The sequence below is a fragment of the Sus scrofa genome, chromosome 1 (genome assembly GCF_054392235.1).
Source record: "Sus scrofa isolate SSC_HxYL_T2T_F1_AM1 chromosome 1, Sscrofa_HxYL_maternal_Yorkshire_Landrace_v2.0, whole genome shotgun sequence".
NCBI lineage: Eukaryota > Metazoa > Chordata > Mammalia > Artiodactyla > Suidae > Sus > Sus scrofa.
In genome coordinates this window covers 158,459,660-158,486,948 of record NC_139383.1, presented here as the reverse complement: position 1 = coordinate 158,486,948, position 27,289 = coordinate 158,459,660, and the positions used below count along the sequence as shown (strand labels likewise).

At 51.1% G+C, this 27,289-nt stretch overlaps 1 protein-coding gene across 13 annotated transcripts in view; it reads right to left on the bottom strand.

Moving 5' to 3' along the window:
* Window positions 1–27,289, bottom strand: part of MBP (myelin basic protein) — a 117,064-nt gene that overhangs the window by 18,497 nt on the left and 71,278 nt on the right. For 6 of the 13 annotated variants that reach the window (XR_014836955.1, XR_014836956.1, XR_014836957.1 and 3 more), the window contains exons 4-5: window positions 17,096–17,532; window positions 9,959–10,036 (exon numbers count right to left, since the gene is read on the bottom strand). Coding sequence is in view for 10 of the 13 variants with exons in the window: in XM_085011083.1 (XP_084867209.1) it covers window positions 9,959–10,036; window positions 17,096–17,532 (515 nt within the window). In the remaining 3 variants the exon portion in view is untranslated. 13 annotated transcript variants of the gene reach the window in all.

Below are 27,289 nucleotides of genomic sequence, written 5' to 3'. Positions count from 1 at the left end.
AGACCAGGAATCGAACCTGCACCCTCATGGATACAAGCTGGGCTTGTTACCACTGAGCCACGACAGGAAGTCCCCATTTCAACCGCTTTTAAGGGCATAGCCCAGTGGCCCTAAGCACACACACTGCTGTGCATGGCAGCATCTGTCTCCTGAACTTCTCCATCTTCCCAAACTGACATTGGGCGCCAAATGGACACTCTTCACACACCCAGGCTGTGGCTGGTGTCAGAGTTTCCTTCTTTTTTAAAAGGGCAGAGCCTGCTTAAAGCACGTCTTGTTCATCCATTGATGGATATGGGCCGTTTCGACCCTTAGCTCTTGTGCCGCATCACCTGGTCTGACGAGGCCCTGCCATGCTGACTGGTCTGGCCTTGGGCAGGCAGCATGGGAAGCACCAGGCTCCCAGCTTCCTCCTCCCACAGCGTGAGGAGCATCCCTTTTTCTTTGAACGAACAGGGGCAGCCATGACTCTAAGGCCAATTTGAAGGCCAGTCTGCATGGAGGAAAGGGGTCCACACCCTGCTTGTGGGGAGCCGGGTAGAGGGCCTGGCCCTGCTCTGGGAAAGAGGCCCTGCTCTGGCCATACCTCAGTCTCTGCCCTGGATGCTCGTTCACAGTCAGAGCAGGGCCAACCTTTGTCACCCAGGCAGCGGGGCAGCCCCTGGCAGGCCTGGTGAGGTTCTGTTTATTTGTTCTATGTCACAATTTGTGGGGAGTGGGCCACAAATTTCCTGGAGGAAATCTTCCGGGGCTGGGGAGGGAGCAGGAGGCAGGGGAAGTGGGAAGACATGGAGGCCGAGGCCCTCAGGCAGTAAAGTGACCTGTGGGCCTCACAGTCCAGTGGGGAAGGGAGCTACTGGAACCCTTGGAGCCTCAGCCAGTCCCCTGCCTCTGTCGCCCTCCTCAGCCTCTCTGCATCCCTAGCCTCTGTCCCCAGAGTCTGTGACACATAAGCTTCCCTTGAACGATCCCCCTCCCAGCCCAGCCCCAGCCCCAGATCCCTAAACAGAAAGAGTCAGTAATTCTCCAAGGAAGCACCCTGATGTGCTTACCAGGGATGGAAAAGCCAGAACTCTCAACCTTTCCATTATTCGCCGAGACTGGTGTCTTTGTCCATGTCAGTCCTGTTCAAAGTAGCTCATTTACTTTGTAGGTAAATAAAAGGCACAGGAGGAGGCCCAAGGTTCCTCAAACTGTGAAATAAGAGCTAAGAAACAAGAGGGGCAGGTGGTGGTCACCCCTCTGACCAGGAGGAGTCAGATGAGACAAAGGGTCCGGAGACGGGGACCCCCACCCATCACACAACGAGGTCAGGAATTTTATCACAGTGTCTCTAAAATACAGGGAGCTGAATACTTGGGACAAATTAGAAAAAATGGTCCAGTTTTTTAAAAAGGAAAACTTTTCAGTTGTTTAGAAAAATAGTACTTATTATTTAGGGATTCCAGAAGAAATCCCACCCCTTAAGGATGACTTTTGCTCCTACCTGATGCACCACCTGGAGGCCCGGCTTTCTGCACGCAGCCTGGGAATGCAATCACAGAAGGCTCAGTAACCTGGAACCGACACGCTGCTCGTTTTCTTTTCTTTTTTTTTTTTTTTGCGTCACGGTTAACGAAACAATAACAAACTTCTTGATGACAAAACATTATGCTAAAAAATTAAACACCGTGGGAGGAAGGCCACGTGAGAAAGGACATCCACTCCAGTAATTTCTAACGTGAACTGCTTTTCCTTTAGCCTGCTTCATTGTACTTTTTTTGAAAAATTATTAGTTTATTTTCCCTCCACTTGCGATAATGTCCTTCACCAGCATGGGGAGCTCACGCACTTGGCTTTCACAGCCTTGCTCCGGATACCAGGGAGGATTTTTAATGGTTTTCCAATTTGTTGGAGAGCTGGGAGTTCTTGCACTTGCAAGTAATAACAGGAGATGAATTTCCGCCCGGCACCTCTGAAGATCAATGGTCATCAGATTGGGTAAAGATTCATTCCCTTGACTGCGGCGGCTGCTTTATGAAAATAGGGATGAAGCATTTGTCTGCACCATTATTTGCATTTGTATTTGATTAGAGACAAATTGATGGAGTCATTCCCTCGCAGGAGAAAATGCTGCATCTTGAAATAATTAATATTCACCGTGCCTGGGGGTTTGTGGTTATCGAGGGAAAAAAGATTTCTAGCCCTTGCTTTATTATTTCTCGTATGAGAGAGAGGAATTTAAACTCTTTCCTGAATCCACTGTCAGAATGGCAATGACAGAAATCAGAGTGAATCCATGGCTCTGGGGTGCATCCCCACTCTATCCACCACTCCTGGGGCTGCACCTGAGACGCACCTGTGTGCTCCCTCTTGGACCCAACAAGGCTGGGCTCCTCCCCTTTCTCTGTTCAGGCGTTAGTTAGCTTGCCTCTCTCCTCTGGATGAATGATGTTGGGTGGGTGCAAAGGAGGAGCCAAGAAAATAATACTAAACCATTAGGTACACACGTGTGAGTAAATGCAATAGGCCCACCCAGGGGTAGACTCATGGCTTATAGTGATTACACAGCAGACCCCAGGCCTGTTATAGGACCAACTCTCTTCGACAAGAAGCCTGTCCTGTTCTCCACTTTTGCTCTGTCTGACTGTGTGCTAGGAAACTTGTCCTTCCCATACAGGGTGTATCTGACAACTAGTGTTGGTAACATCTGTGCCATCTTTTCCACGTGATGTGAACAGACATGAACTCTGGGTGGAGCTGCTATTTGGAAACCTCTGTCCTTTTGAACATCATGTTTTCATGGAGGTCACCAATGCAGGTGTCCTCACGCAAGATTCTTTTCATCTTAACCCTCTGTCCACCCTGGGCCTGGAGCTTCAGGCAACCCCACGCTGCGGTGCTCTGGGCCTGGCCCACAGCTGGAAAGCACCTTTCTCCCTGGGCCCAGCAGGATCCAATGGACAAAGGAGCAAAGAAAGTGATTCAACTTGCTTTGAAAACACAGGGCGGACACATTGTTATTCTCACCCTGATCCTAGACCAGAAATGTTGCTCAGTGTGTCCACTGGTGGATTTGACATGGATGAGTAGGGAGGCTCTGAACCTGAAACTCGCAGCCGCTGGAGAGACCATGGGCCACCCACGTGATAGAAGGGAAGGAGAGGCATGGACTTAAGAAGCTGTTTCTCTCTTTTGGAGATTGCAGACTTACTTCCCGTTGAGTTGTGAAGGTGTGATGTCCTAGAAGTCACAATGTGCTCAGATGAAAGAAGATAGTATTAAAACGTCTGTAGGTGGCGTCAGGTAGAGATGTCAATACCTGGAGAACAGGGAAAGCTGCAGAGCTGCTCTTCACTAGAAAATGAGCTTCGATTTCTCTTGAAAACAACAATAGTTGGAAAGGACAAAAGCAAGGCTAGTTAGAGAGGAGATTTTTCAGTTTCTCTGTTCCTTTGAAGGATGTGGTTCCATGTAATTAAGACAGAGGAATGGGGGAAGCCAGTCTGCTCCCCCTTTTAGTGGAAGAGGTTTTCCTCAACCCAGGCACATTGTACCCGCTAAAATGTTCCCTTTTGTTCATGTGATTAAAAGCCCCCAACCACCAGCCCACCAGCCTTCCCACAAGCACATGCATCTCCAATACTTAATTCTCCAGTTTGCAGGTTTGACACCACAGAACTGTGCACACATCCACAAAGCGCCTTCATTAGATGGTTTTCCCAGCGGTCTAGAGAGAGGTGGAGTAAAGCAATTTGCATTTTTCCTCCCCCACGTGCCCTGCCCCGCCCCCTGAGAAATCTTTGATTTTGTGGGATTCTCAGGAAAGTTGGATCCAGGCAGCTAAGCGGTTCATCCCTTTAACCTATTTGGTTAAAGACTGTAAAACGGTCTCCCTTTTACTGAATTGCCGGTGATAAGGTACCCTCAACAGAGTAAGACCTGGATCAGGAAAATGGTTTTTTTCTTGTGAAAGTGGTTATAAAACTAAATGGGCTTCTATATTGTTTTCTTGGTATTTAAGAATGATGAAACGCAGTTCACTAGGAAACGGATAGACGTTTTCTGCCCTTTTCCCCTTGCTTCACGCTTCTTTCATGGCTTATAAAGATCCTTTCCATCCTTAGAAATCTTGTGGAAGTGATTTGGCCTCCTGATGGGCTTCCTGACAGAGGCAGTAGCAGAGCTTGTGCTGAAGAGCCAGGCTTTGGAAAGAAAGGTTGGGAGCTTTCCTCCCCACCTTGGTGGCAACTCTGGCCCAGGTACTGAACTAGATGCCAATAAAATTAATGTTACGGACTACAACAGGTGTCCCAGATGTCACCAGCTTGCAGCAGAAGTGGTACGCCTGGCTGGAAACTGTCGGAGCTATGCTGCTTCTCCCTTGCAGAGCTGGTGCTGATAACACGGCGTGCGACCCCCAACCTCTGGCCATTCCCAGAAATCGCTGGACGAGGAGATTCTCTTGGGTCTTTTGGCCACGCTCCTAGGTTTGCTTATTTGTTTTTCAGAGGAAGTAGTTGCTCTGTTTCTGGTCAAACAGCTTCTAATGTGCCTTGGGAGTTAATGCTAGAGTTTTTCTGGCAAGGTCCCGGCATTTGGATTTCACAATCTGGAGAGAACTGCCTTGTGTCTGAATGGTATATGCAATCTGCTCTGTGTTTTTGCCCTTGGCAAGTCGAAGACTATGTTTGCTTCTGAATCATTGACTCGAATGATTTTAATTAAAGCCCGAGGCCTTTCCCTTCTTTAGAGAAAGCTGTGCAATGTCAGCAGCAGGATTTTCTCAATCACGGGAGCGATTCGCAGGCAGACCTTTGACTTGGGTGGAGATTTTAGGTGACCTGGTGACTGTTCTCGCAATGCATTTCTTCTCAGCTACCGGAAATGGAGAAGGCTGGTGGGGCATAGTGGTGGCTGGCGGGGCAGCCTGTGTGTCAGGGCTGTTTCTGGTGCTCGTTTCAGCCTGGACAGGTTTTCAAGTTGGAGAGTTTCCTCCCTGAGCAAATTGTCCAGCTGAAGGCTGTGGGCGGCCAGGGGCAGGTTGGCTTCTGCTTTCCTTTGCCATGTTTCATCTGAAACGAGGAGACCCAGGATCCCGGCCTTCTCAGACAAATGGGTTTGATGCCCTCGGCTTGGTGTCAGAGGCCTCCTGGCAAGGACCAACTGCAATCTCCTGGGATGCAGGCATGAGATCACCCCGGGCACAGGAAGACAGGAAGTCAGTGTCACATGTCACAGCCCTTGGGTCTGCTCCTTCAGTGAACACTGAAGGAAGGCTGTGTGTTTTTCGAAGGGGCTTGAACTCCCGATGGGGGGGCCTCTGAGGCCTGGTAGTGAGGCCGGAGCTGGAAGCTTCTGTCAGGGTGGTGAGGATGCCTTTTCCTCTTGGCAGCCCGCCCTCCGGCTGATGCACCCGCCCAGGCCAACCTGCCCAGTGGCCTCTGTGAAGATCCATCCACAATTTCCATGGCCAGGCAGCCCTCACTTGTCTGAGGCAACCCCTCCTTCCTTGGCCTGGGAAGCCTGGGAGAGCTCACAAAGACACACAGGCACATCTTTACTGCAGAAAGGGCTTACCTCTGTTTCCCAAGCTCAGGGCTGGTGCCGAGAGCGAGGCTCTTGAATGTGGGTCTGGAAGTTTCTGTCTATCACCTTCTGCAATGGCGGGAGGCAGGGTTGGATGTTGGCCTTAACCTCTCCACTTCTTTCCTGGCTCCCAGGCACCCATTTTTAAAGACCTCAATGTGTCCAAAGTATGTGAAAGACTTCCCAGCAAGAAAATCAAGCTAAGACCTCAACAGAGGTGCAAAGCAAACAACACCCAGGACGACTTTGCTGTCTTGGAGTTCCATGTCTCCTTGTGCAGGATGACGGTGCATAGTTAAGGGATGCACAGTCAGGAATATCTGTTTTGGAAGGAAAAGCCAAGCAGCCACAGGCTTTCCAGCAAGTGAAGGCTGAGGGCCTCGTGCTGCTGCCATGGGAAGCAGCCCTTCTGCCGGCAGAATAGAACACCGGCCTGGCCCCAGGGGAGGCCAGAACTTGATCTGTTCTGTGTCCCCACAGCTAGACCTCCAGGGCCCATCAGGATCACCCAGTTCTGGCCACAGCCATATACTTGGAAATCAGAAGGACATGGATGCAGAAAACCTGACGATGAAGCAGGAAGAAAGCCTCTGGAAGCTGCCCCCCGACCCTTGTGTGAGGGATTCCTGGGGGCTGGGGCTGTGCTTCTCATGAGCAGAACAAGATCCTACAGCCTGAGGCATGAGGGTCACCCCAGCACGTCGGCCATCTGCACGGTTACGAAAGTTCCTGAGATTTGAAGAAAAGGCCAGTGGAGACACATGCAGTCAGACTCTGACACTTGTACTTTCTGGCCAAGAAACAGGCCAGAGAGCAGAAACCCTCAGTCCCAAGGCCGCAGCTACGGGCAGGATGTGGCCTCCCAGGGCCTGTGCTCTGCGGCTCCTGGGCTCTGTGGGAGGTGGGCTTGAGGCGCCCTGCTGGCCAGGGCTGGGGCTCTGCCTCCTGGTTCTCTTCAGCACCATGGGCCCTGGGGCCTCAGCCAGACAAAGGGTTCCTTTAGCTGTTGCTGTGGCTTTGCAGGAAGGAAGGAGGCTCAGAGCAGATACAGGGCGCTGAGCGGCAGAATCAGATCCACATTTGTTTCCATTCTTACTCGGTGCTTTTCTAGGAGCTGAGGCTCTGACTTGGTAACCTTCCAGTGCCCTGGGAATGCTGGTTGGTGGCGGGTTCAGAGCAGGGAGGACAGCTCCGGGCAAGCCTCTGGGTGCACCGTGCAGCCAGGTGGCTGGACAGGGTCCTCTCCAGGCTGCCAGGACCACTCCTGGGCAGGGGCTGCAAGGTGCCGGCAGAGGGGCTTTAAAGGAATCCGGTACGGGAACTGATGGGAACGGCATCAGGGGCTTTTCCCCTGCCATTCTCCCTGAATCTCCAGGCCCCGGCGTGCAGGTGCGGGGTCTTGGGTACCTGGGAAAAGCATTTGCTCCCTGGCTCTGGATGCCTTTCCAGCCCCTTCCATTCGCAGGCACCACGTGCTCTGGGTGATGGCCGTTTCCAGAGGCCCAGCCGTGCAGAGCCAATGGAGACAGCTCTGTCTGTCTTCCCACGGAGCTGCCATCTCTGTTTATTTTGCTCTTGGTTTCTCCCTTGGAACTCAAGCTGCTCCAACTTGCTTTGAGTCCTCAGATACAATTTCATTTGTGTACTTGGGCTCCCCTCTGCCTGATCCCACAGTCTTGTAACAGCCCTCGAAGTCAATCCTGCATCAGAACTAAGAAGGGCCTGGAATCAGGATTCCTTGCAGGGAGCCAGGTTCTGAAGAGCCACCCCAGTGCTGAGCCTGTTTGTTCTGTGGCCTGTTACCTGGACTCATGGCGGGGGGCTTTCTCCTCCTTTCATGGTGTGTTTATGCAAAGACACAGACAGAAGGAGGAGGAGGGTCCAAGAAGGTCCAGGAGCAGCATGCTGGCCTGGCACTGCTCCTCGACTTTGAGTTTCCACACCCAGGGAAGGAAGGTGGAGGTTTTAGGTCCTGAGTTACTCGGCCCAACCCCACCATCCCCAGCCCTGAGTCAGTTGTTTAGCCGTGGCCTCACCCAGTGGCTCTGTCTCCTCCACATGCCTATTTCAAGGGGCCTTTGCTGCAGGACCTCTGTAGGATGGGTGTATTTTAAAACCATTCAGGGCAGCCTGACCCCTGAGTCCTTTCCCTGTGGCTGGTGCCATTACCTCCATTGCCTAGTAAACACAGCCTCTTTCTTGAAATAATAAACAGCCGACATGCTGGAGGAAGACACCGAAAATAATGGAGAGGGCTCTTCTCAGAGAGGGAAGAGCAGCTTATTCTCTACTCCGCGTGGGAGCCTAGGCTGCAGCTGGTGGTGCTCCATCGGCAGGAGGGAAGCCCAGCTCTCAGACTGGCTGCCTCCTCTGTGCCCCCTCAGTGTGTCCCAACCCCCCTCCCCCGCCCTGCCTCCTGGAAGCACTGTGCACCTGTGCAGGGGCTGTGAGAAGCTGGGTACGAGGGGACCCTTTGATGTCAACTCCGTCCACCTTTGTCTTCTCTGCACTGGAGAGACATGTAAATACTGTCCACACACACACGCACCTAGAACCATTACATATTTGGTCTCCTGCAGTGTGTGTTCTGGCAAGCCCACCCAAACACCAGACCAGGGTGTCTGTAAGTGAACAAACAACAGAGGCAAAGGCCTGTTCCTGGAGGACACAGGTGTCCCCCTCTTGGGACTTGCCCCACGTGGCGGCTGCGTACGGAACACTTGTGCCTTTTTGGCTGGTCTGTAAAAGTAGGCCGTGTCTGTCTGGGATGGAGATGTGGAGGACAGGGCTCCTGCTTTTTTCCCACCAAAAGACTTTCCGTTGCAAGTTTCTTAATATCCCTGAACACCAAACCCTGGCCTCTCCCCCTGCCTGCTCCCTCTGTGCCACAAAGGGACTTTTGGCAAATTCTCTGCGTCTCAGTGAATCGGGTCTGCTTTCTGACAGCAACATGTCCCCGTGGTGGAGGGAATGTGGGTCCAAGAGTGCTTCGGGTGGAGGGAGCATGTGGGTCCCTTTGGGGCCTCTGCCCCCACCCTTGTTCCCCCCGTGGGATGTCAGCCAGTCTGCACCCTGCCCTCCTTGCACTCCTGGGAAGGCATTTGGCCAGCCCTGGCTTCTTCCCACCAGCCGAGGCCAGGCTGGGCCCCAGGGGGACAGTGTCCTCCCCAGTTTCTGGGGTCAGGAGCGTTTGCTGCTATAAGAAGGACACAGGGTGAGCACAAAGACCAAGCTGAGACACGGTCACAGACAAACATGGACTCTGGGACAGCATTCCTCCAACCTCTTCTGTCCTCCATGGGGGGATGTGCCACCCCCGCCCCCGACTCCCAGGGGGCTTGGCGAACAAGTCCTTCCCATACAGACAGCAGCCCAGGCCCCGCCCACAAGTCCGGGCCCCATGACAGTGCCCTGTATCGGCTGGCCGGCGTCCCCTGGACTGGCATCCGGGAGCTGACAGCACACCCTTTATTTCTTACAGACCAGCTCCTCCTCTGGGAAAAGCCAAAGTCCTGGGGTCCTGCAGTCACCATCACATGGGGGTGACAGCTAGTCCTGCCCGGGTTCCCAGGTCTCAGTGGGGGGTACCCCTCCTGCCTGCCTTGTCCCCTGCTCCCCAACCCCTCCCCCAGTCAGGATTCCCGGGCCCCTTCCACTGACCCTCGGGGCTCAGTCAGGCATCAGGACGGCCCTCCTACTTCATGTTCAGCACAGGGGTCCCTGGGTTAGGAGGGTGAGGCCCGAGCCCAGCGCCTATAGCGGGAGTCACAGATGGGAGTCCATACAGGGCGGCCCCCACTCCCGAGAGCAGAATCTGTCTCCGGCTGGATCACACCCTCAAACCCCTAGGGTCATCCCCCACTTCCTGTTGTGCACCTGGTCGCCAACAGTCCCTACAAGCTCCTAGCAGTAGGGTCAGAGGGCAGATCCTGGGACACAACCTCCACCCCAGGAAGCTCAGTTGGACTCATATCCAGAAGACTTATTTCAACTAGTATTTGGTGAGTGCTCCTGTCTGTTATGTACTGGTTTGCAAAGGAGACAGGACGCCAGGCAGGTCAAGGCCTGGGTCGCAGGCCACCTCTCCAGAGCCAGGTTTGCTCCTGTGGCCTTGCCCCTGCCTGGGCCCCTGCCCCATCCATACAGGACCCCCACCTGGAGAATTGAGGCCCCCTCATCCCTGGTGAGGATCCTGCTCTCTATCTTTGCATGGTTCCTTTTCTTGCTTCTGCTCAGGAGCTGCCCTGGCTGTTTGACAAACATGACTTTTAAAGCCTCCTGGCTTGAGAGTGAAGACCCTGGTGGCACCTGCACTGACCGGGGTGGCAGGTGGGCTGAGCTGTAGCCGGGGCCTTGAGGAGGAGCTGGGCAGGGCCGGTGCTGGTCTTACCTGATACATGTTGCACAGCCCTGGCCGGCTGCGGGCATGAGGGGGCAGAGGGCTCCTGCTCTGCTTGAGCCACGGGACCTGCCAGAGGGACAGAGTGGCCATGAGTCCATGCGGGCAGTGTGGGCAGGACCCCCACGTCCTCCAGCCAGGCTGGGCAGTGAGGAGGGTGAGCAGGGATGAAGATTAGAGGATGAGGGCAGTGCCTCCCAGGGAGGTGGACCAGCCAGAGGCCGTGGGGTTGAGAGAGAGAGGGAGAGAGAGAGAGAGAGAGAGAGCAAGGAGAGAGAAGACAGCAGGGATGGCCCCCCAAGGACAACCCTGAGGATGAAAGGAAGGATGTCAGGATGAAGGAACAAGAAGAAAAGTCTAGAGAACATGGCTTCCCTTTAGGGTCTATTCTGGGGAAATGTGGCTAATGATGTAACCGAATTTTCTTAAAAATGTAGGATTCCCAAGACAGCAGGGAAAAACAGCATCTTCCTAGCCCACGGAAAAGGACAGAAGTCTCAAGTCCACAGCAGAAAATGTTTTATCTGTGGATTTTTATTTTGCTTTTTTCTTGTAGAGCAAGTGTGTTGGCATCTGCACTGGGTTTCCAAGTAGAAACCATTCCTGCTCTGAGGGGCTGACTGCGTGGTCACGGCTGGGCCCCCGTGGTTTGCTCCAGAGTAAAAGGCATCATTTGAGAGCAACAGTGTTCAAAGTCACGCCAGCCAGCCACTTGGAGTTACAATTTCTTTCTTTCTTTCTTTTTTTTTTTTTTTGCTGTTAGCGCTGAACATTTTATTTATTTATTTTTATTTATTTATTTTTTTGCTTTTTAGGGCCACACCTGTGGCATATGGAGGTTCCCAGGCTAGGGGTCTAATTGGAGCTGCAGCCGCTGGCCTACGCCACAGCCACAGCAATGCAGGATCCGAGCTGCTTCTGTGACCTACACCACAGCTCACACAGCAACGCCGGATCCTTAACCCACTGAGCAAGGGCAGGGACCGAACCCACAACCTCATGGTTCCTAGTCGGATTCGTTAACCACTGAGCCACGACGGGAACTCCCTATTTATTTATTTTTATTACTCAATGAATTTATTACATTTATAGTTGTATGGAGTTACAATTTCTCATGGACACTCCTGTTTGCTTTTGGTGACATTTAGGAGCTTAACATTCTAGTATTTGCTCCTAATTGAGTGTGTTTGCTATGCTGTTAGCTCTGAGACAGTACCTGCCGAATCAACCAAATTTGAGTAATGTGCTGGAGGGAATATTATTATAGGCCCAAGGTAATGGGCCTGCAGGGAGTCCCCTTCTTCTGACTGTCCACAGCAAAATGAGAGGGAGAAAAAGAGAGAGAGAGAGAGCCCTTCATTGTAGTCAAGAGATGAAATCAGTGTAATAGGTTTTAATAGGTTTTAAGAGATGTCTTACATTGGCTACAAAGGAAATGGATTTTGAAAAAACAGGTTAACAGCCAGTTAGGCATGGGAATAAGTAGGAGTTGTGATATAGAAAACAGTAATGATTCTAAAAATACTGTAAAGGGAACACACTAGGGTTTCCAGAGGCAAATCTGTGGTGACCGTGTGCCTCGGTACTTACACTAGCAAGGAGAACTGGTGACTTTGACACATGATACTGGGCCCTTAAATCAGTAAGACACCCGGGTATTTACTCAGAAGTGTGTCTCAGTAGATAAGCCTGTGGATTCTCTGCCTGAACCCTGCTGACCCTGTGGAGGGGGAATCCCCTCAAAAGTGGCGAGTGGGCAAGTCCACACGTACACTTGGTCAAAAGGCCAAGAAGACTTTTCTAGTTATTTGCCCCCTACTTAAGCCAGCATCCCTTCTTAATGAAGAGGTCATCTCTTTGCAATATGTTCAGGCAGCTCTGGGGGCTGGCATCAAGCTCCCTTTACCCCCACACCAGCTTTCTGGGTGCTGGCCACGCAGCTTGCACGGGGATGGGGAGCCCCCTGGGCCGTGACTGGCTTACCAGACACCTGCCTGGCAGCCGGCCCCTCCCCCGGGGCCAGGAGGAGGGAGGACAGCTCTCTCTGACTGTGTGCGAGCAGAGGGAGGTTCTCCACTCTGTTCAGGTAGGAGACCTGCTCCAGGAGAAGAAAGGGGAGCATCAGCACAGCTGGAGGAGAAAAGGCAGGAAGGCCTCTTGTGGAAATCATGTCCCCCTCCTCCCGCCTTTCACTATCTCTAATGAAGTAGGATGACTTTCGAGCATTAAGAGTGTGGTGGTGCATGTAATGGAAAAGCCCTAAGATACTGTGTTAAACCAGAGTGCAAGAAGAAAGTCTCCAGTTCTGGAATGCTAAATCCATGCCTTAGTGGTTCCACCAGAGATCTAGCCAGTGCTTTTCCCCTGATGATGTGATAGCCCCTTGGCTGACAAGCTGAGCTCCATCTACCAGTAAGCATTGCTTATTCCTTTTACCAAAAGGAAAATCAATGATGAAGGAAAGAAACATCATAAAATGGAAGTGAGGTTGAAAGGTGATGAGTTAGGACCAGGGCCTGGTGGCAGACGAATGGAAGACAACTCAAAACTCATTCCATGTCTTTGCACTAATTTCTAGTTTCCAAGGACCCCGAGCTTACCCTCAACCTTACATACTCACTGTCACCCTTAGGAGAGCCAGTCTAATCTGCCTCTACTTTCATATTCTCCAGTGTTTCTATGACCCCCCGGTATCTACCATCCCAGGGATCCCTGGGGGGGGGGGCATCTTTTCTGTGCTCAGTCACTCAATAAATGCTCCTGGGAGTCCTGTGTCCCAGACACAGAGGAGAACAGCATTATTTCCACCAACAGGTGCAGGACAGTACTTTGTGAGAAACACTAAAAACATCAGGCAGAACGAGAACAGTCCCAACAGAAAGACCAGGATCCCCAACAGCCAGTGGAGAGAAAAGACTAAAATGTCTGTGGATAAAGGCGGGTGCATGAGAAGCTGTGCAGAAGTGGGGCGCTCTGGCCCACAGACTCACCTGTTGATTGCTCTTTCGGGAGGCCACGAAAATACCCATTACACACTGTGCTTAGTAAGGGAGGGACACCAAAGAAGACAACTTACAAAACTCACGTGCAATTAGTACGCCACCCTCAGTCTGTTAAAATGTTTAATAAAGTAATCCAAAGGAAGAAATATATAAAAAGCAAAAGTTCATCACAAAATCAAATTGGAATACAATCACCAGAAGGCAAACACCATTAAATACATCGACATAATTTACAAATGTTTCACTTATACAGAGGGCGCAGCAAAATCGCCACCAGCACAGGGCATAACGTTCTCATTGAATCCTGCCTGACTTGAAAACAGCGGACACTGAGGGCGTGGAGACCACAGGAGGACACAGCCAAGCGCCGGGAGCTGAGCCAGGGGGATCACTGATCAATAACTGATCACGGTAATGATACTTCAGAAGGAATTCCTGGAGGAAATTTCAATGAATGTTTGTTTGGGTGCAGAAGCAAACATGCCCAGCACACTGGGATTTTCTCCAGGCAAAGTGATGTACCGAGTGGCGGGGCCATTGCTTCGTAGATCCACCTTGGTTCTGTGTGCATCGCTGCACTGTTGCGAGCGGGTACACTCTTAGCTGAAACAAGCGAGTGTGGCTCTGCAGTCCCCCGACTTCGAGGATAGACTCATGCGGAGCGGGGCGCCCCACTTAGACGATTCCTACTGTGTCCTCCTTGTCACCTCCAAATGTCACCCTCCCCAGGGGCTTACAGAATATATCTGTAAAATTAGGCTATCACGTTAACAATGAGTTAAGTTACTGTAGAACTGAAATGTGTTACGCGAAATTAAAACGCAATGGAAAAACGTCAGGACACAGAACCTTGTGATTAATTTCCAAGACGGCTTCTACCCCATAGCACTAAATAACATAAATGGTTCTTATCCCACACAATCAAAATTAGAGACACAGAAGCAATACTGAATGCTGACGGCGGGTGCCGAGACGAGCAGGTTATAAATGCGGCTTTGACTGTGAAGTCAATAGAGAAAAACAGGCATAATCATCAGTACAGGAACTTGCTTTAAAACACCTCTAGAAAAGGGGGCTGATGTGGAGGAAGGTGATGCAGGCCCTTCTCCTCACATCCCTACCTGGGCTCTATCTGGGTGTTGGTCATGCCCCTGAGTCCACTGGAGTTGTTTTCCAAGCTAATCTGTCATGGTTTGGGGTCAAGCCTGAGGATACAGTTGCCCAGGAAGGCAGCTGGCAGGGCAGGTCTGACGGTGGGAGGAGGAGGAGGGGAGCTGAAGACACCTCCCCCCTTTTACCACTGACCAGGGCAGCGGGGTCTTAGCCCTCACAGGGCTGCACTGTCCAAGGGCTTAGAAACCTGTTCCTTAAAGGCAACAACACTGTCTTTCTTTCCTCTGGCAACAAAGGCGCGTGGTCTCTGTGAATGCACTTTTCATTCATGGCTCTCGAAAGAATATGCCTCCTCAAGGAATTTATATGTGCTTTCCTTGAATGTCAATGCTTGGCCACACCAAGGGTAGGAGTGGTGGTACATTCAGAGGGCGGAGTGGAGTGGGGTGGGGTGGGGGCGCTGCTGAGCCCTGGGCTGGGCCCATAGGCCCTGTGGTGGGGGTGGGAGGAACAGGCTACAAACAGCCCCCTTTCCAGGAGACAAGGGCTTCGTTCGTTCTCACATGATTAGACCCTGAGAAACCTTGTCTGGACAGCTGAGCAGAGTAACTGCTGCCCCAGAACACAGGCCAGCTGGCCTGAGGGGGCCACCACTCAGGCCTTGGGTGGCCTTTAGCATCCTGGGCATCTTAGAAATAATCGTAGAAGTGGAAAACCTGGAAATGAGCTTTTCTGGACAATAAGCAGGCCTTTCAGTTCACTTATTTTCTCCAGCTTATATGCAAAGGATCTTCCTAGCATCTAATAAACCGAGGGCTCTCCTCCTTTATAAACAGAGCAAAGCGAAGATAAAATCGAAACCGAAAAACAAACCCATACCAACAGATACCCCAGACTTCTAGGCCATGTGGGTGTATCACTGGGTGTAGAGTGTATTACTCTCACACCTCCAGTGTTTGAAAGCAAAGAGTCCACAGTGAAATACAGATGAGCTGAACAAATGTTGCCAGAAGTCTGCACTGTATATTTCCAGCAAAGAATTTCCACAGAAATGTATCCGTCCTCTGTGTTTGCAATAAGCAGCTCTGCCTATGATTTTACATTCAAACACCAATGAATTTCTTCGGCATCAAAGGGCAAGGCTGTTCATTATTAAGTCGTCTTTATTCAGCAATCAGTACTGAACAGAACTGATCCTTTGAAAGCCCTAAAACAATTATTTAAACCTGGTTTTTATTTTTTAAAATCCCGTGACAGTATTTTGATTTCCCTGGATCCTTAATTATCTAGCAACATTTTCACAAAGTGGATGCCTATCTCTGAGGCTGGACTCTTTTCCTTGAAAATGTTGAAAAACATAAGACTTAATGCAATAAAGGCTGTAATTTCACCTAAAGGAAGAAAAACATGTAGGTAGAATATATATTCATCCTGAGATAAGTTCACAATGACTGACATAAATGCTTTCACAATTTTATTTGAACTTACACCATTACCACTGAAATGAACCCTGTTTTATAACATGTGCTATCCAGCTATTTAGTCTCTCCTGTAGAGTTTAAATATATATTTTCCTGCTCTTTGAGATATGCAGAATAGTTTCAGGTTTCAAAACTAGCAACAGTGCATGCACACGGGGTGCTTTGCATCATGGCAAGACGTGATTCAGCAGCCAGAATATCATGTGCTTTGATAGCTGTGCTTTAAAAAGCATCTGGGATTGAAAGTAGCATTAGAAGCAGGTCAGATGATCCACATTTCAAGGTGAGGCAAGACTGCTCCAAAGTACAGGATGCCAAAGGAACCAGTCGGAACATGGGTTGTATAAGCATAGAAGGAACACTGAGTGTTATTCCCAAGAAGGCCTCCAAGCATCATGTGACCCCAGCAGGTATCAGCGACTTGCCCTGCCAAAACCTCAACTCGCCTTAACACGGTCCCAAAGGTGGAGCTTAAGTCTTGGTTTATCTTCAACAACTTCAGGATCATCAATCATTTCAGGAATAGTAGTTAGAGACCAAAGCAAATTCCAGAAACTCCCCAACTCCCACCACAACGTGCTCTGCCCCATCCTTCACTCAAAAGGCTTTTTTGTTCCGAAGCCTCTTCAGAAGAAGCACTGGGGCAGCCAGAAGCAAAGCTTCATCTCAGGGCTTTTGTAAGCACACACAAAAAGCCAGGGGCTTTTTGGAAAAACCTCAGCCCTTCCCAGATTACCCAGCTATCCAATGCACGACAAAGCAGATGCCATGCATACTATGTACTTGCTACGGGATAGCCACTTGGGGATTAGCCTTCCAGTGAAACATCAGCCACAGATGGTCTATTCACAGTCAAGTCCAGAAGCCACTGCTGCAAACCGGACCACAATAGGAGCATTTTTCTCTACCAGTATGTTTTTATCTACAGAACATTTAAATAATGGGACTTCACAAATTCTATATTCAAATTAATGACAGAACAAAATAATACAGTTTTGATTCATAGACACACCCATTCATCCCCCCATCCGCTTCCCCTAAACAACTCAGACAAGAGAACGCCTGCTTCAGGCGCATTAAAATTTCGGGTTTGTTCCAAAGTCCTCAATCACATTATTGTTGTAATGGAACATGAAGCCAGCAGCACTGGGTCCAAGAGAAAATGGGCATATCCCAACACTGAACCCCAAAGAAGCAAAATCAGCCATAGAGCCCCCAAGCAGAAGACACAGAAGACCCCAGCCCACGGTGCTCTTTCTGCAGCGCCCACATCACTTCCCGAGACACATTCCAACCACCTCCCTTGCAAGCAGGGGAAAGGGGGTGAGCTACGTGGAAGCATCACAGGCAGAGCCCTGGGCCCCTCCCAGAGGCCATAAGCATCCCCAGTAAGGACAGCACATTTCCCCAGACAGCAGAGATGCTGCGCCAGCACCTCCTGTAATGGCTGGTTCACCTGCGGACTCCCTTCATTTTCCATTTACACCGCAGGGGACGCACCACCTGTACGCTCTCTATTCCTCAGAGCTCACCTTGCCCGAGCCCCGCTTGGGCGCACCCCTGTCAGCGCCAAAGAAGCGGCCGAGGGAGTCGAGGATGCCAGTGTCTCTGTGCCTGGGAAGGAAGCCGTGCCTGGCGTGGTCCATGGTGCTCGCGGAGGCCAGGTACTTTGATCCGTGCCTCTGGGAGGGTCTCTTCTGTGACGCCATCACATCCAGGCCCTCGGGAGCAGCTGCACTGTCTTCTTGGATGGTCTGCAGCTCGTCTGACTCTGAGGGCCTGTCTTTGAAGGTGTTGTCCTCCCTCCCCGGGGCATCTCGGGAAAAGAGGCGGATCAAGTGGGGGCGGCCCCCGGGGTCAGCTGGGTTGGCGTCCGGCCAGGCATTCTTTGGGTTCGCTGTGCACTTGGAGTCTGTCACCGCTGTGTCCTGCAAGGGGGTCCCATTGTTCTGCTCCACATCTGCCTCTCCTGCAAACAACAGTGAGATATGAATACGGCTGTGCAAAGCGGGGCGCGGACAATGCCGCTTTCTTCCCAGGCCGGTGGACCGGCCGTCTCCTACAAAATCCACAGAATGAGCAGGCGCCATGGTGCTCCATGCAGCTCCCCACTGCCTTGGGTGGACCCCACCCTGGCCTGAGCATCCTGGGGGCGGCTCTGCTCTCAGAGGCCCTGGGAATTGCCTCAGGTGCTCAGATTTGGCACCAAGCCTTCCTGAGCCAGCACAGCTGTGCACACAATCTCCCTTTGCTGCCCTGGGAGCCTCTCAGGCACCTTTGTGGGACATTTATCATCTAAATGGCTAATGGTGCAAAAGCTAAGTGTGTTGGGAGCATTTATTTGACAACAGGTATTTTTAGCATTCTTGGTAAAAATGCGACTTCCCACGACTTTTGCAATTCATGCCTTAAAGAAGTGGGGCGTTTCGAATTCTTTGGTTTCCAGATTTCACAAGAGGCCTCTTGCATGAAAGAACTGCTTATTCAGGACATTTTGATTTGGCCTCTCCTCTGTAAGCAGCGGCAATCAGAAAGTTTAAGTGGGAATGGGGTATTTCATGTTACATACCTCCATCCCTTAGCTTTTTACAACAATATGCAGCATTGCTCTCAAGAATGGCAATGCATCCATCTTGCTCTCAGTTACAAGGTAGGTATAAATGAATGTCATAGTTTCCTCTCCAAAGTTTATTACCTGTCTATGGAAAATGTGGGTTTCCTCACACTGTCCTATAATATCATCCATCCATCTAACCACCCAACAGTCTGTTCACTGACATTTACCAACATCCATCCATCCATCCATCCATCCATCCATCCATCCTCCCAGCCATCCACTTATCCATCCACTTATCCATCCATCCATCCATCCACTCCTCCAGCCACTTATCTACCCACCCATCCATCCACCCCTGCCCTCCAGCCACGCATCCTTACCGAACACCTAGCAAGTGTAATGTGCTGTGCTGGGTGAATAAGATGTAGTCTTTGTCGCATGAACACAGGTAAAAACAAACATTATGGGTCATAATGAATATTCACTTATGAATAGTGTCCCCCCAAATGATGTGTCCACATCCTAAGCCCCAGTCCCTATGAATGTGGACTTATTTGGAGATTAGGTCTTTTGCAGATGTAATCAAGTTAAGAAGGGGTCACACTGGTAGGGTGGTCCCTAACCCAATGACCAGTGTCCTTGTAAGAAGAGGGGTTCTGGACGCAGACAGAGACACACAGAAAAAAGGCCATGTGTTGATGGAAGCTAACGGTGGCCTGATGTGTCTACAAGACAGGGGTTGCTGGGACCTCGAGGCAGGGGTGGGGAGACCTGGGCAGACCCTGCCCCAGAGCCTTTGGGAAGGACACGGCCCTGCCCACTCCTGAGTGTGGACTCTGGCCCCTAGAACTGTGAGAAAAGATATCTTGTTGTTTTAAGTCCCCCAGTTTGTGGTCATTCATTGTGGCAGCCATAGGAAATAGACACAATGTGTAATTTCATGTCAGGTAATGTTAAGAAAGGAAAGCAGAATGAGGGGCATCAGGAAAGTCCTTTGAGGGGACATCTGGGTGACAGGAGAGTGTGGGCCATGTGTGGACTGGGGAGGGGTGGTGGGCGTGCTCTGAGGAGTGGGACACCCAGGACAAGGATCCTCCCGAAGAACCCTGGCTGGTTCCCCAGGGAGAGGCAGAAAGGCCTGGAGCCTGAGGGAGCTGGTGCAAGGCCTAGGGTGAGAGGGAGATGGCTAGTGGGGGATGGTGAGGGGCAGGAGCAATGGACGGCAGGGAGGAGGGGATGGGGCAGGGGGAGGAAGAATGATGGGAAGTAGGGGTGGGGATGATGGGGGAGGGGAGCAGATGGGGAGGAGGGGGTAAGGGTGAGGGGGTAGGTTGGGGTAGAGGTGAGGGGAGTGATGGGGGAAGGGAGGGGGTGATGGGGAAGGGTGCGTGGGGGGGATGGTAAAAGAGACAGGCCAGCCAGACTGCAAGAGCTTCCAGGGGGAGAGATGGCCTTTTTTCAGAAAGTGGCCTCAGCCAGCCAAGGAAGGAGGTGTGGGTGGGACTAGAGTTAGAATAAGGCTCAGCTTGCAGATGGGCACAGGTGCAGGAGAACCTTGATGGGAGGGGCTGTGGTCCAAAGGAGAGAGAGGGTGCAGAGCCAAGGTCCCGTCCTGAGGTGGCAGGAAGGGACAGCCAGCATGGGGGATGACTGCAAGGAGCTTTGTTTCCTTGTTTGTATGTCTCTGTGGACGTTTTCATAGTGCACCTACTTTCACAAATACATAGATAACAAAAGCCAAATGGTTTTTCACTCTTTCAGCAAAATCGCAGGAGTCCAGAGACTGTCCAGGAATGACACGCATCATGCAGTCAATACACTGGCCTATGTTTCCATAGAAGAATAACTTACTCCCAGTGGCTAGCATAAATGTTTGCTGGAGACCAAGCACCAGGCAAAGAGCCAGACCCTGGGATCCTGGGGTCTCAATCCTGCTCCTAAGTGGGGGTACCTAACACCAGCCACGCCACAGGCCTTTAGAGTCCAGCACAATTTGACGACCACTGATCAAGTCAACCACATGAGAACTCCAATATTTATCACATGTCAGATCTCTCAGTGCATCGTGGCAAGGTGCAGAAGCAGCATGGGCAATGCTGCGACCGGTGCAGAGCTGTAGATGTTTGCAGGGATGTAACGTTAATTTACAGGTTGCAGCAGAAAGAGTCTGATTTTCTAGCTGTGCCTTAGATGCTGTGGCTAGTATGAATTCATGCAAATATGAAGGGGAAACAATCGCTGTATTGTACATGATTAAATGCATTAACGAAATGCAGGCGCATCTGAATACTAATATTTTTACAACAGTTGGCCTTTGTGTCCCTGAATATGGTTATTTGTGATGCACAGAGAAGGCCGTTTGTGTCTTGAAAGTAGCTTCTCCCAAGACACAAGGAGCCGAGGGAGAAGGGAAAATCTGTGGCTCTGCAGCATTTGGGGTAAGGACAAGTGCAGTTTTAATGTGTCAATTAATACCAGCTTTACTCAAATTAAAGCCCAGTGCAGTTTTTATTTAGACTCTAATTCTGGAGCAGGGCAATTAGTACACAGTTTGAGAGGCCTTGAGCTGGTTCCACCAGTTGAAGCACTTGCAATACTCTATGATTGTTCCCATCCTTCAGGAAATTGCAAGAAACCTTCTTTAAAAATCCCCACCTCCATCCAGTGATGGAGAGATGATCCCAGAGAACTTAGGTGGGATATGCACTGGGGCGCCTGGACCATGATTCTCTGGATGTAGCTTCTGTGTGGTCAGCTGCTTCTAGGGAACCTGAGTGACCACCTCAGGTCTCCCTAAATTTCTCTCCCTAGCTGGCATGTTGTTCCCAAAGGCAGGGACCGTGACGGATTTGTCCCCTGCCTTCCCCAGGGCGCTGGCCAACACTGGGAGCTCAGTTTCACTCCAGATGCACTGATGTTTCCTGGACTGTTGACTCAATGAGGAAACAGCAGAAACCGAATCCCACACTCATCTCTGCTGGAACTTACTGCTGGCAGTGTAGCTGCTGTTTGTCATGTTCTCATCCTTAAGAGAGAGTCCCCTTCAATCCTGAAAGGCTCTGGACCCAGTGTCTAAAGAGCCCCGGCTCAGAAACAGGTTTGTTTGCATAATGGAATTCTTTCCAGCAATGCAGAGGTTCAGTAATATTCTAAATGTAACCAGTCAGCATGGCTCTGAGGTTCCAGATTAAAGAACTCATCATTCCTGCCCTGCCTTTCACCAAGTCCAAAACCGAGCTCGGACACTAGATACTGGGGCAACGGGCTCACGCTGCACACAGCCGTTGAGCGAGGCTGACTTCACAGGCTGTTAGGTCCACCTGAGCTCTCTTGGTGCTTGGAGTAAATCAGACCAGGAGGATGGCAGAGAAAGTACTGTGGTTGCAACGTGCCCAGGGTCCAGGCTCGCAAGGGCCAGTGGCCGGTAGGGCATCACCTAGCAGGGCCCTGGAGGCTGACCTTGACCTCCACCCGCCACTGCCCTGGCCCACGGCCCAGCTGCCCGTGGTGTCTGTGGTTATGAGTGGGAGGGTGCAGTCACACGCTTGTCCTCGGTACCTTGGGGTCCCTTCCGCAGCACATGCTGGGACCTGGCATGCCAGGTATCTCCCCGGGGGCCACCCCTCCCATAAAGGCAGCTTTCGGGGACAGTCCAGGAGGGAAGAGCCCCTGCTGAGTGCTGACTGCATGTTCTGTGTGCATTACCAGCAACCTCACGAAGCTGGTGATTTCATGCGTCCTTTTACTCTGAGGAAACTCAGACATAGAAAAGTGATACAAGAGTGGAGGAAGCGATGTTCATTCCAGGTCCCAAGCTGCTGGTCCAACCTTCTGCAACCCTCAGGTCATCCTCAGCTCCGGGCGCCTCACGTGGGCCTGCGCCAGCCCCACCTGGCTTTGACTCTCACTAGGTTTTGCCTCTCGTGGTCACATGTAACTGCAGATAATTGATGGCTGAAACACTTCGGTTTAACAGACAGGGACTGAACAGGGGAGATGGAGCGACTTTCTGGAAAGCCAGTCCCCCACCTGCAGCAGAGCCCTGGCTGCACCCTCACGCCGAAGGGTGGGAGGGGCTACCTTGCCCCCACCGCGACCCCACCACCACCACCACCACCCCGGCCCCCGTACCTCCTGCCCACAGAACTAGCTCGTCCCAATTCACTACATCCGCTGTCCTTGGCAGAATGTGTTAATGACTGTTAAACACCCCAAAAGGCTGAGCCAGGAATCCTGAAAAGCCTTTGAAATTCCGACAAAGAATCAACCATAATGTCAACCTTTTATGTAATGATGTAAAAGCTCTGAGTACAGTGACTTCATGCTTGTAGAGAAAACTGCCACGTACCTAGCATTGTGCTAAAACCAGAAAATGACACACATTCATACAAGATCATCTAGGATAAATGATGATGACAAATTGAATGCTGTTCTCTACTGAAATATGACATTTTTACCTAGATCGTATATCATATGCTCTTTTCTGTCACCTCCATGGAAATCATCTTCCATCCCTAATTTTCATCAAAACCACGTGTGTGTATGTGTGCATGCACGCGCACACTCATGAGAAAAAATACACATGCCCAGGCACAGCCCGGAACCAAAAAGTTAGAATGCATAGGATGGCCCCCGATTCTGCTTAAAAAAACAAAACAAAACAAAAACAAAAAAACAGGCAGGGTGGAGTGGGCAGCGAGTTATTCATTCTCCAAATGACTAGGTCTGCCCTTTAACACAGCAGGGTACATGCTCCGTGACACTCCTGGCCAAGCTCAAGTGCGCAGTAACTACGAGGGAAGCTCAGCCTCAAAGGTGCCGAAGGCCTTGACCCTGTGGTGCTCGGGCGTTTCCCACCCTCGGTGTTACTGGAGCCCCAGCTCTTGTCCGAGGTGGCACTGGTCTCCTCTCCTGGGACAGTGCTTGTCTAGCTTGAGCCCAGGGCCATTCCCAGCCTTGGGCTGACCTGGGTGGGTGGCTCTGTTCCCACCACGTGGTGAGCCGGGCTCATGACATCCTGGGTCCAGTGGGGCGGTCAGCAGTCAGTGAGGGCATGGGCTTCATCCTCTGAGTTGGTACCTTAATCCAATGGCCACAGGATCTCAGGTCAACGCGAATAGAAAGTATTTATGCGGTTCCTCAGAGCAGCCCTCAAACCGGATAACACATAATACAGAAATCACCCCTGTGAGCGCGAGTCACTCTATTAATTACATTTAAATACAAAATGAAAACCTTCCATGAGCACCATGGAAGCCATAGTGGCTTCTTTTCACCACAATTCACTTAATGTTTTTTCCTATGAGGAGAACCTGAAACATAAGACCTGAGGGATCACCCAAGTGTAATTTCATCAGGGAAGTTTAATCAAATTTCATATTCATGGCCGATCAGATCTTTAAGGAGACTGGAAACCATAAAAATGTTCATCACTCAGCTAATTAGAGGGTTTGCCAAGAATTAAACTTTAAAAATGTGCAGTGGTGGCTCAGCTCACCACCAATCACCTCGGTCGGTTTATTTTATTTATACACATCATTCCCAGACTTGGGACCAGAAAGGGAGCAAAAATGAGGGGTGGGATTTCATTTATCTAGGCATCTCTGGAAGCTTTTGTTTGGGCTGCTGAGACACTAAGGGGGGACAAGGAATGATTGTGTATCAGCCCATGTTCCACTGAGGGCAGGGGGACTTTTGCCCAGAGAACAGGGGCACCGTCCCAGAATGAAGGGCTGTAGAGAGCACTCAGGTCACTTTAGACCCTCCTGCCAAGAGGCCACCTCTATCCACAGCCTTCCAGGCCCACCTGCTGGAGGCTCTGGGTTCCCCGCCAGTGGCCTCCTGGGGAGGGCAGGGCTGTCACACAGGAGGAAGCCCCATGGTTCCAACAGACTCTCCCGCCCTGTGCCGAGGTCCCAAACCCTGAACACGATGCTGCCTAGACTCTGAACCCACAGCTCTCATGTTGCCAGTGACTTCTAAAAATCTCCCACTGAAGGGCTTTAGTATTTATAATATACATGCTTTTCCCCCTCACATGACATCCATCAGGTATTTTGATAGAAAATAACATGTTTACTCATTTTATGGGATCAGACTCATTGTTTTTACCTACATTTTAACCTGGGTGTTAAAAATAGCTGTTTTTGGTGGCATATCTAATTCAGTCTACAGACCAGACTACAATTTCAGTTGAGTGTTTTAAGTTCCCATGAAATTACAGAAAAAAAAAAAAAAAGCCACCCCCAAACCAAAGTCACAATTGAGCTGATGTGCGATGTCTGCCCCCATCACGGATTTTCTCCTGGCTCAAAGTCACGGATTGCCACGTTACTGTCCCCACCCCCTCCTCCTGGTGGGTCTGACACACACAGTGCACCCGGACGCAATCTCCTGTGACACCCTGTGGGAGCCCCGAATCTTCCCCTGGTTCTCCTTTACAGTGTAGACGATTGTCCAAGAAGTGTTGGGGTCATACAGTCAACGTCCAAGCTGCTGGCACCAGGACTCCTAGAAGCTCAGGCCATGGTCAGGAGCCCCACCAAGGTCATGGGGACCCGCTGTCTCAGCCTTTATCTTCCACGTTCCCTGTTGTAAAGTCCTGTGGTGCCCAAGGCAGCAGTCACCCAGAGATAGAGCCCACAGTGACCCTGCAGGAAGGGCTCTGCCTGGGGCGGTCGCCGTCCAGAGCCAGGCTCTGGGGACCTTGCGTACTTTGGTCTGAACACAGAAAAGGCAGAGTTCAGAGCAGCTGAGAGCTCTATGGTCAGGCCCGTTGACGATTTTCGCCTAAAGTGATTTGCAATCTGGTTTCCCAGCCTACTGTCCCTTTAGGATGTATCATCCAAAAATATACTCATAGACCCAAAGGCACCAAAATGCACTGCTTTCACAACCGTTTGGATGAAGCCTTCATTTCTGACTTAAAGCAGCTGCATGGAATAGAGGAAAGGAACTATCACTGTGGAATCTGCAAAACAGAGCAAATTGTTAGTTATTTGATCTTCAATTTGCTGTTTTTCGACTAATGCTTTCTTTCATACTTCCATATTTTCTCCATCAAATACTATCTTACAGATTATTGAGACCATCAAAGCCATGGTACAATGTAGATTCACACAACTGATGCCGTTTCAGGCCCTCTCTCACTGAGACAAGTGGATGGGACAAGGTCAAGTCCTTTGGGGCAGGTGAGAAGGAGAGAAGAAATCTGAAGTCACATGCTGTTCTTTAGGGTCAAGGGCACCTTAACGGATATACAGAGATGCTTGGAAGAACTGCAGAAAACTTGTCCAAAGCTCCAGCCCACTGTAGAAGAGATCCCATTTCCAAGACAAACAACAAAAAACACCAAAAAAACAAGAGAAGGTGATTCGGTTTCCTAAAGCCTGGAAAAAAACAGGCAGAAGTTCAGATCTCGAAACTGAAATAGACAACACTGAAGAGAATAGATTCTCCACTGGCTTCTGCTGGTGGGAAGATGCTTTGGACCCGCTGTCGCAGGATTTTCACCAGAGGTGGCTTTGCAGACCAGCGGTAACTGCGCATAGCCTCCTGTCCACCCTCGCCTGCCCATCCGCTTGTCCCCTCCCAACCCATCAGTGACTACCCAGGACCTCAGCCTCCTTCTGCGGATTCCAGGGAAGCCATGGAAAAAGAAGGCAGATGTTGTTTCTTCTGATAGACCTGAGTCCTGGCCAGATTCTCATTTTGGGTTGATGGTATGAAAAGGGTCACATTTCCAGGTTACTTTCCTCGAAGTGAGGTTCTTAATGCTGGGCATGCTGCTATGTTATCCCACAAAAGAAGGTCTTGTCCCCTCTCATGTGACACAAGGAGGCACCTGCTTGACTGTGGACTGTCAGCTCCTTCCAAGGCACCCCACTGGCTGCCAGGCATGTGGTCTGCTGGGCTGGGATTAAACCCCAGTCTGGCATCCTTTCTCCCTGAAATGGCCTTCGGAGGAAGCCAGGAGTTGGCTGCAGAGAGTGGCCTGCGGGCTCTGTCTATTCACAGTCGGGCTGGGGACCAGGGCTTGTGCCCAAGTGCTCAGCTCCTGTCCTCAAGGGGCTGCCTTCAACCAGGATGCGAGCCTGGGGCCTTGGACAGAACCTCAAGTTAAAATGACGGGGACAGGCATGTGGTGCAGGGGGGTGAAGGGCAAAAGGAAGCGCTTCTTATGAGCACATGGCTCCCTGGGCCACCCCCCTGAGCAGGGTGGCACCTGAAAGTCTCTGCTGTGTCCTGGCTGCTCTCTGCAGAGGAACTGACCCGGGGAGCCTGGAATTTGCCAGTGTGGGCCTGTGCTAAGAGCCCCCTCCTTGTCAGTGGAATGCTTCTACCCCTGGCACGCTGGCCTGGGGTCACCATGGAGGGCAAAGAAACAAAAAGGCCCATGGTTGTGGCCTGCGGGTTTGCTGGGGCAGAAATTCAGCATCTATGAGAAGCATGCGGCCGCCCGCAGGCTCTGCGCAGAGCTTTCTTTAAAACCTCTCCACAAATAGGTCCTACCCACCCGCCCATCACACACGAATGCCTCCTTTGTGTCCCCAGAACATAGAGTTTGTATTTGCTCTAAATAACTCACCCCTCAAACCCTCCCACAGTGGGATGGGGTCCTGGGCAAGGCAGCCCTGTGCAGAGCCAGAGCAGGTGCAGGACAGGCTGTGCATCTGCCTCGCGGGGCTGCATTTCTCCCCGGCACCACCGTGGTGACAGGCCACACGCCTGGCCTCCCCTACACATTGGTGTCAGGATAGTGAGATTCCAAAGCCAGCCCGACATTCTCATGGCTTTGCTGCTCCTGCAGCCTCTGATTCTCAGAGAAACTTGCTGCAGACCCAGAGAGGCCACAGGGCTCCCAGAAAAAGTGGCATCCCAGGTACCACATCTCAGGTACCACATCCCAGGTACTACATCTCAGGTGCCACTGCAAATTGCTTTTCAGTGGGGAGTAAATAGGCTGAAAAATGTGCGCCTACCTCTAAGCCAGTTTTACACAGTGGTGCTCAACACGCTGGAGGAGGAAAGCTGAATTTGGGCTGCAGGACCAGAGCCTGTGAGTCAGAACCCACAGACTTCGGTTCTTGGTTCTACGCCAACCATGTGCCCTTGAACATGTGATTCAATCTCTTAATGCCTTGGGTGCCTCATCTGCAAGACTGAGCAA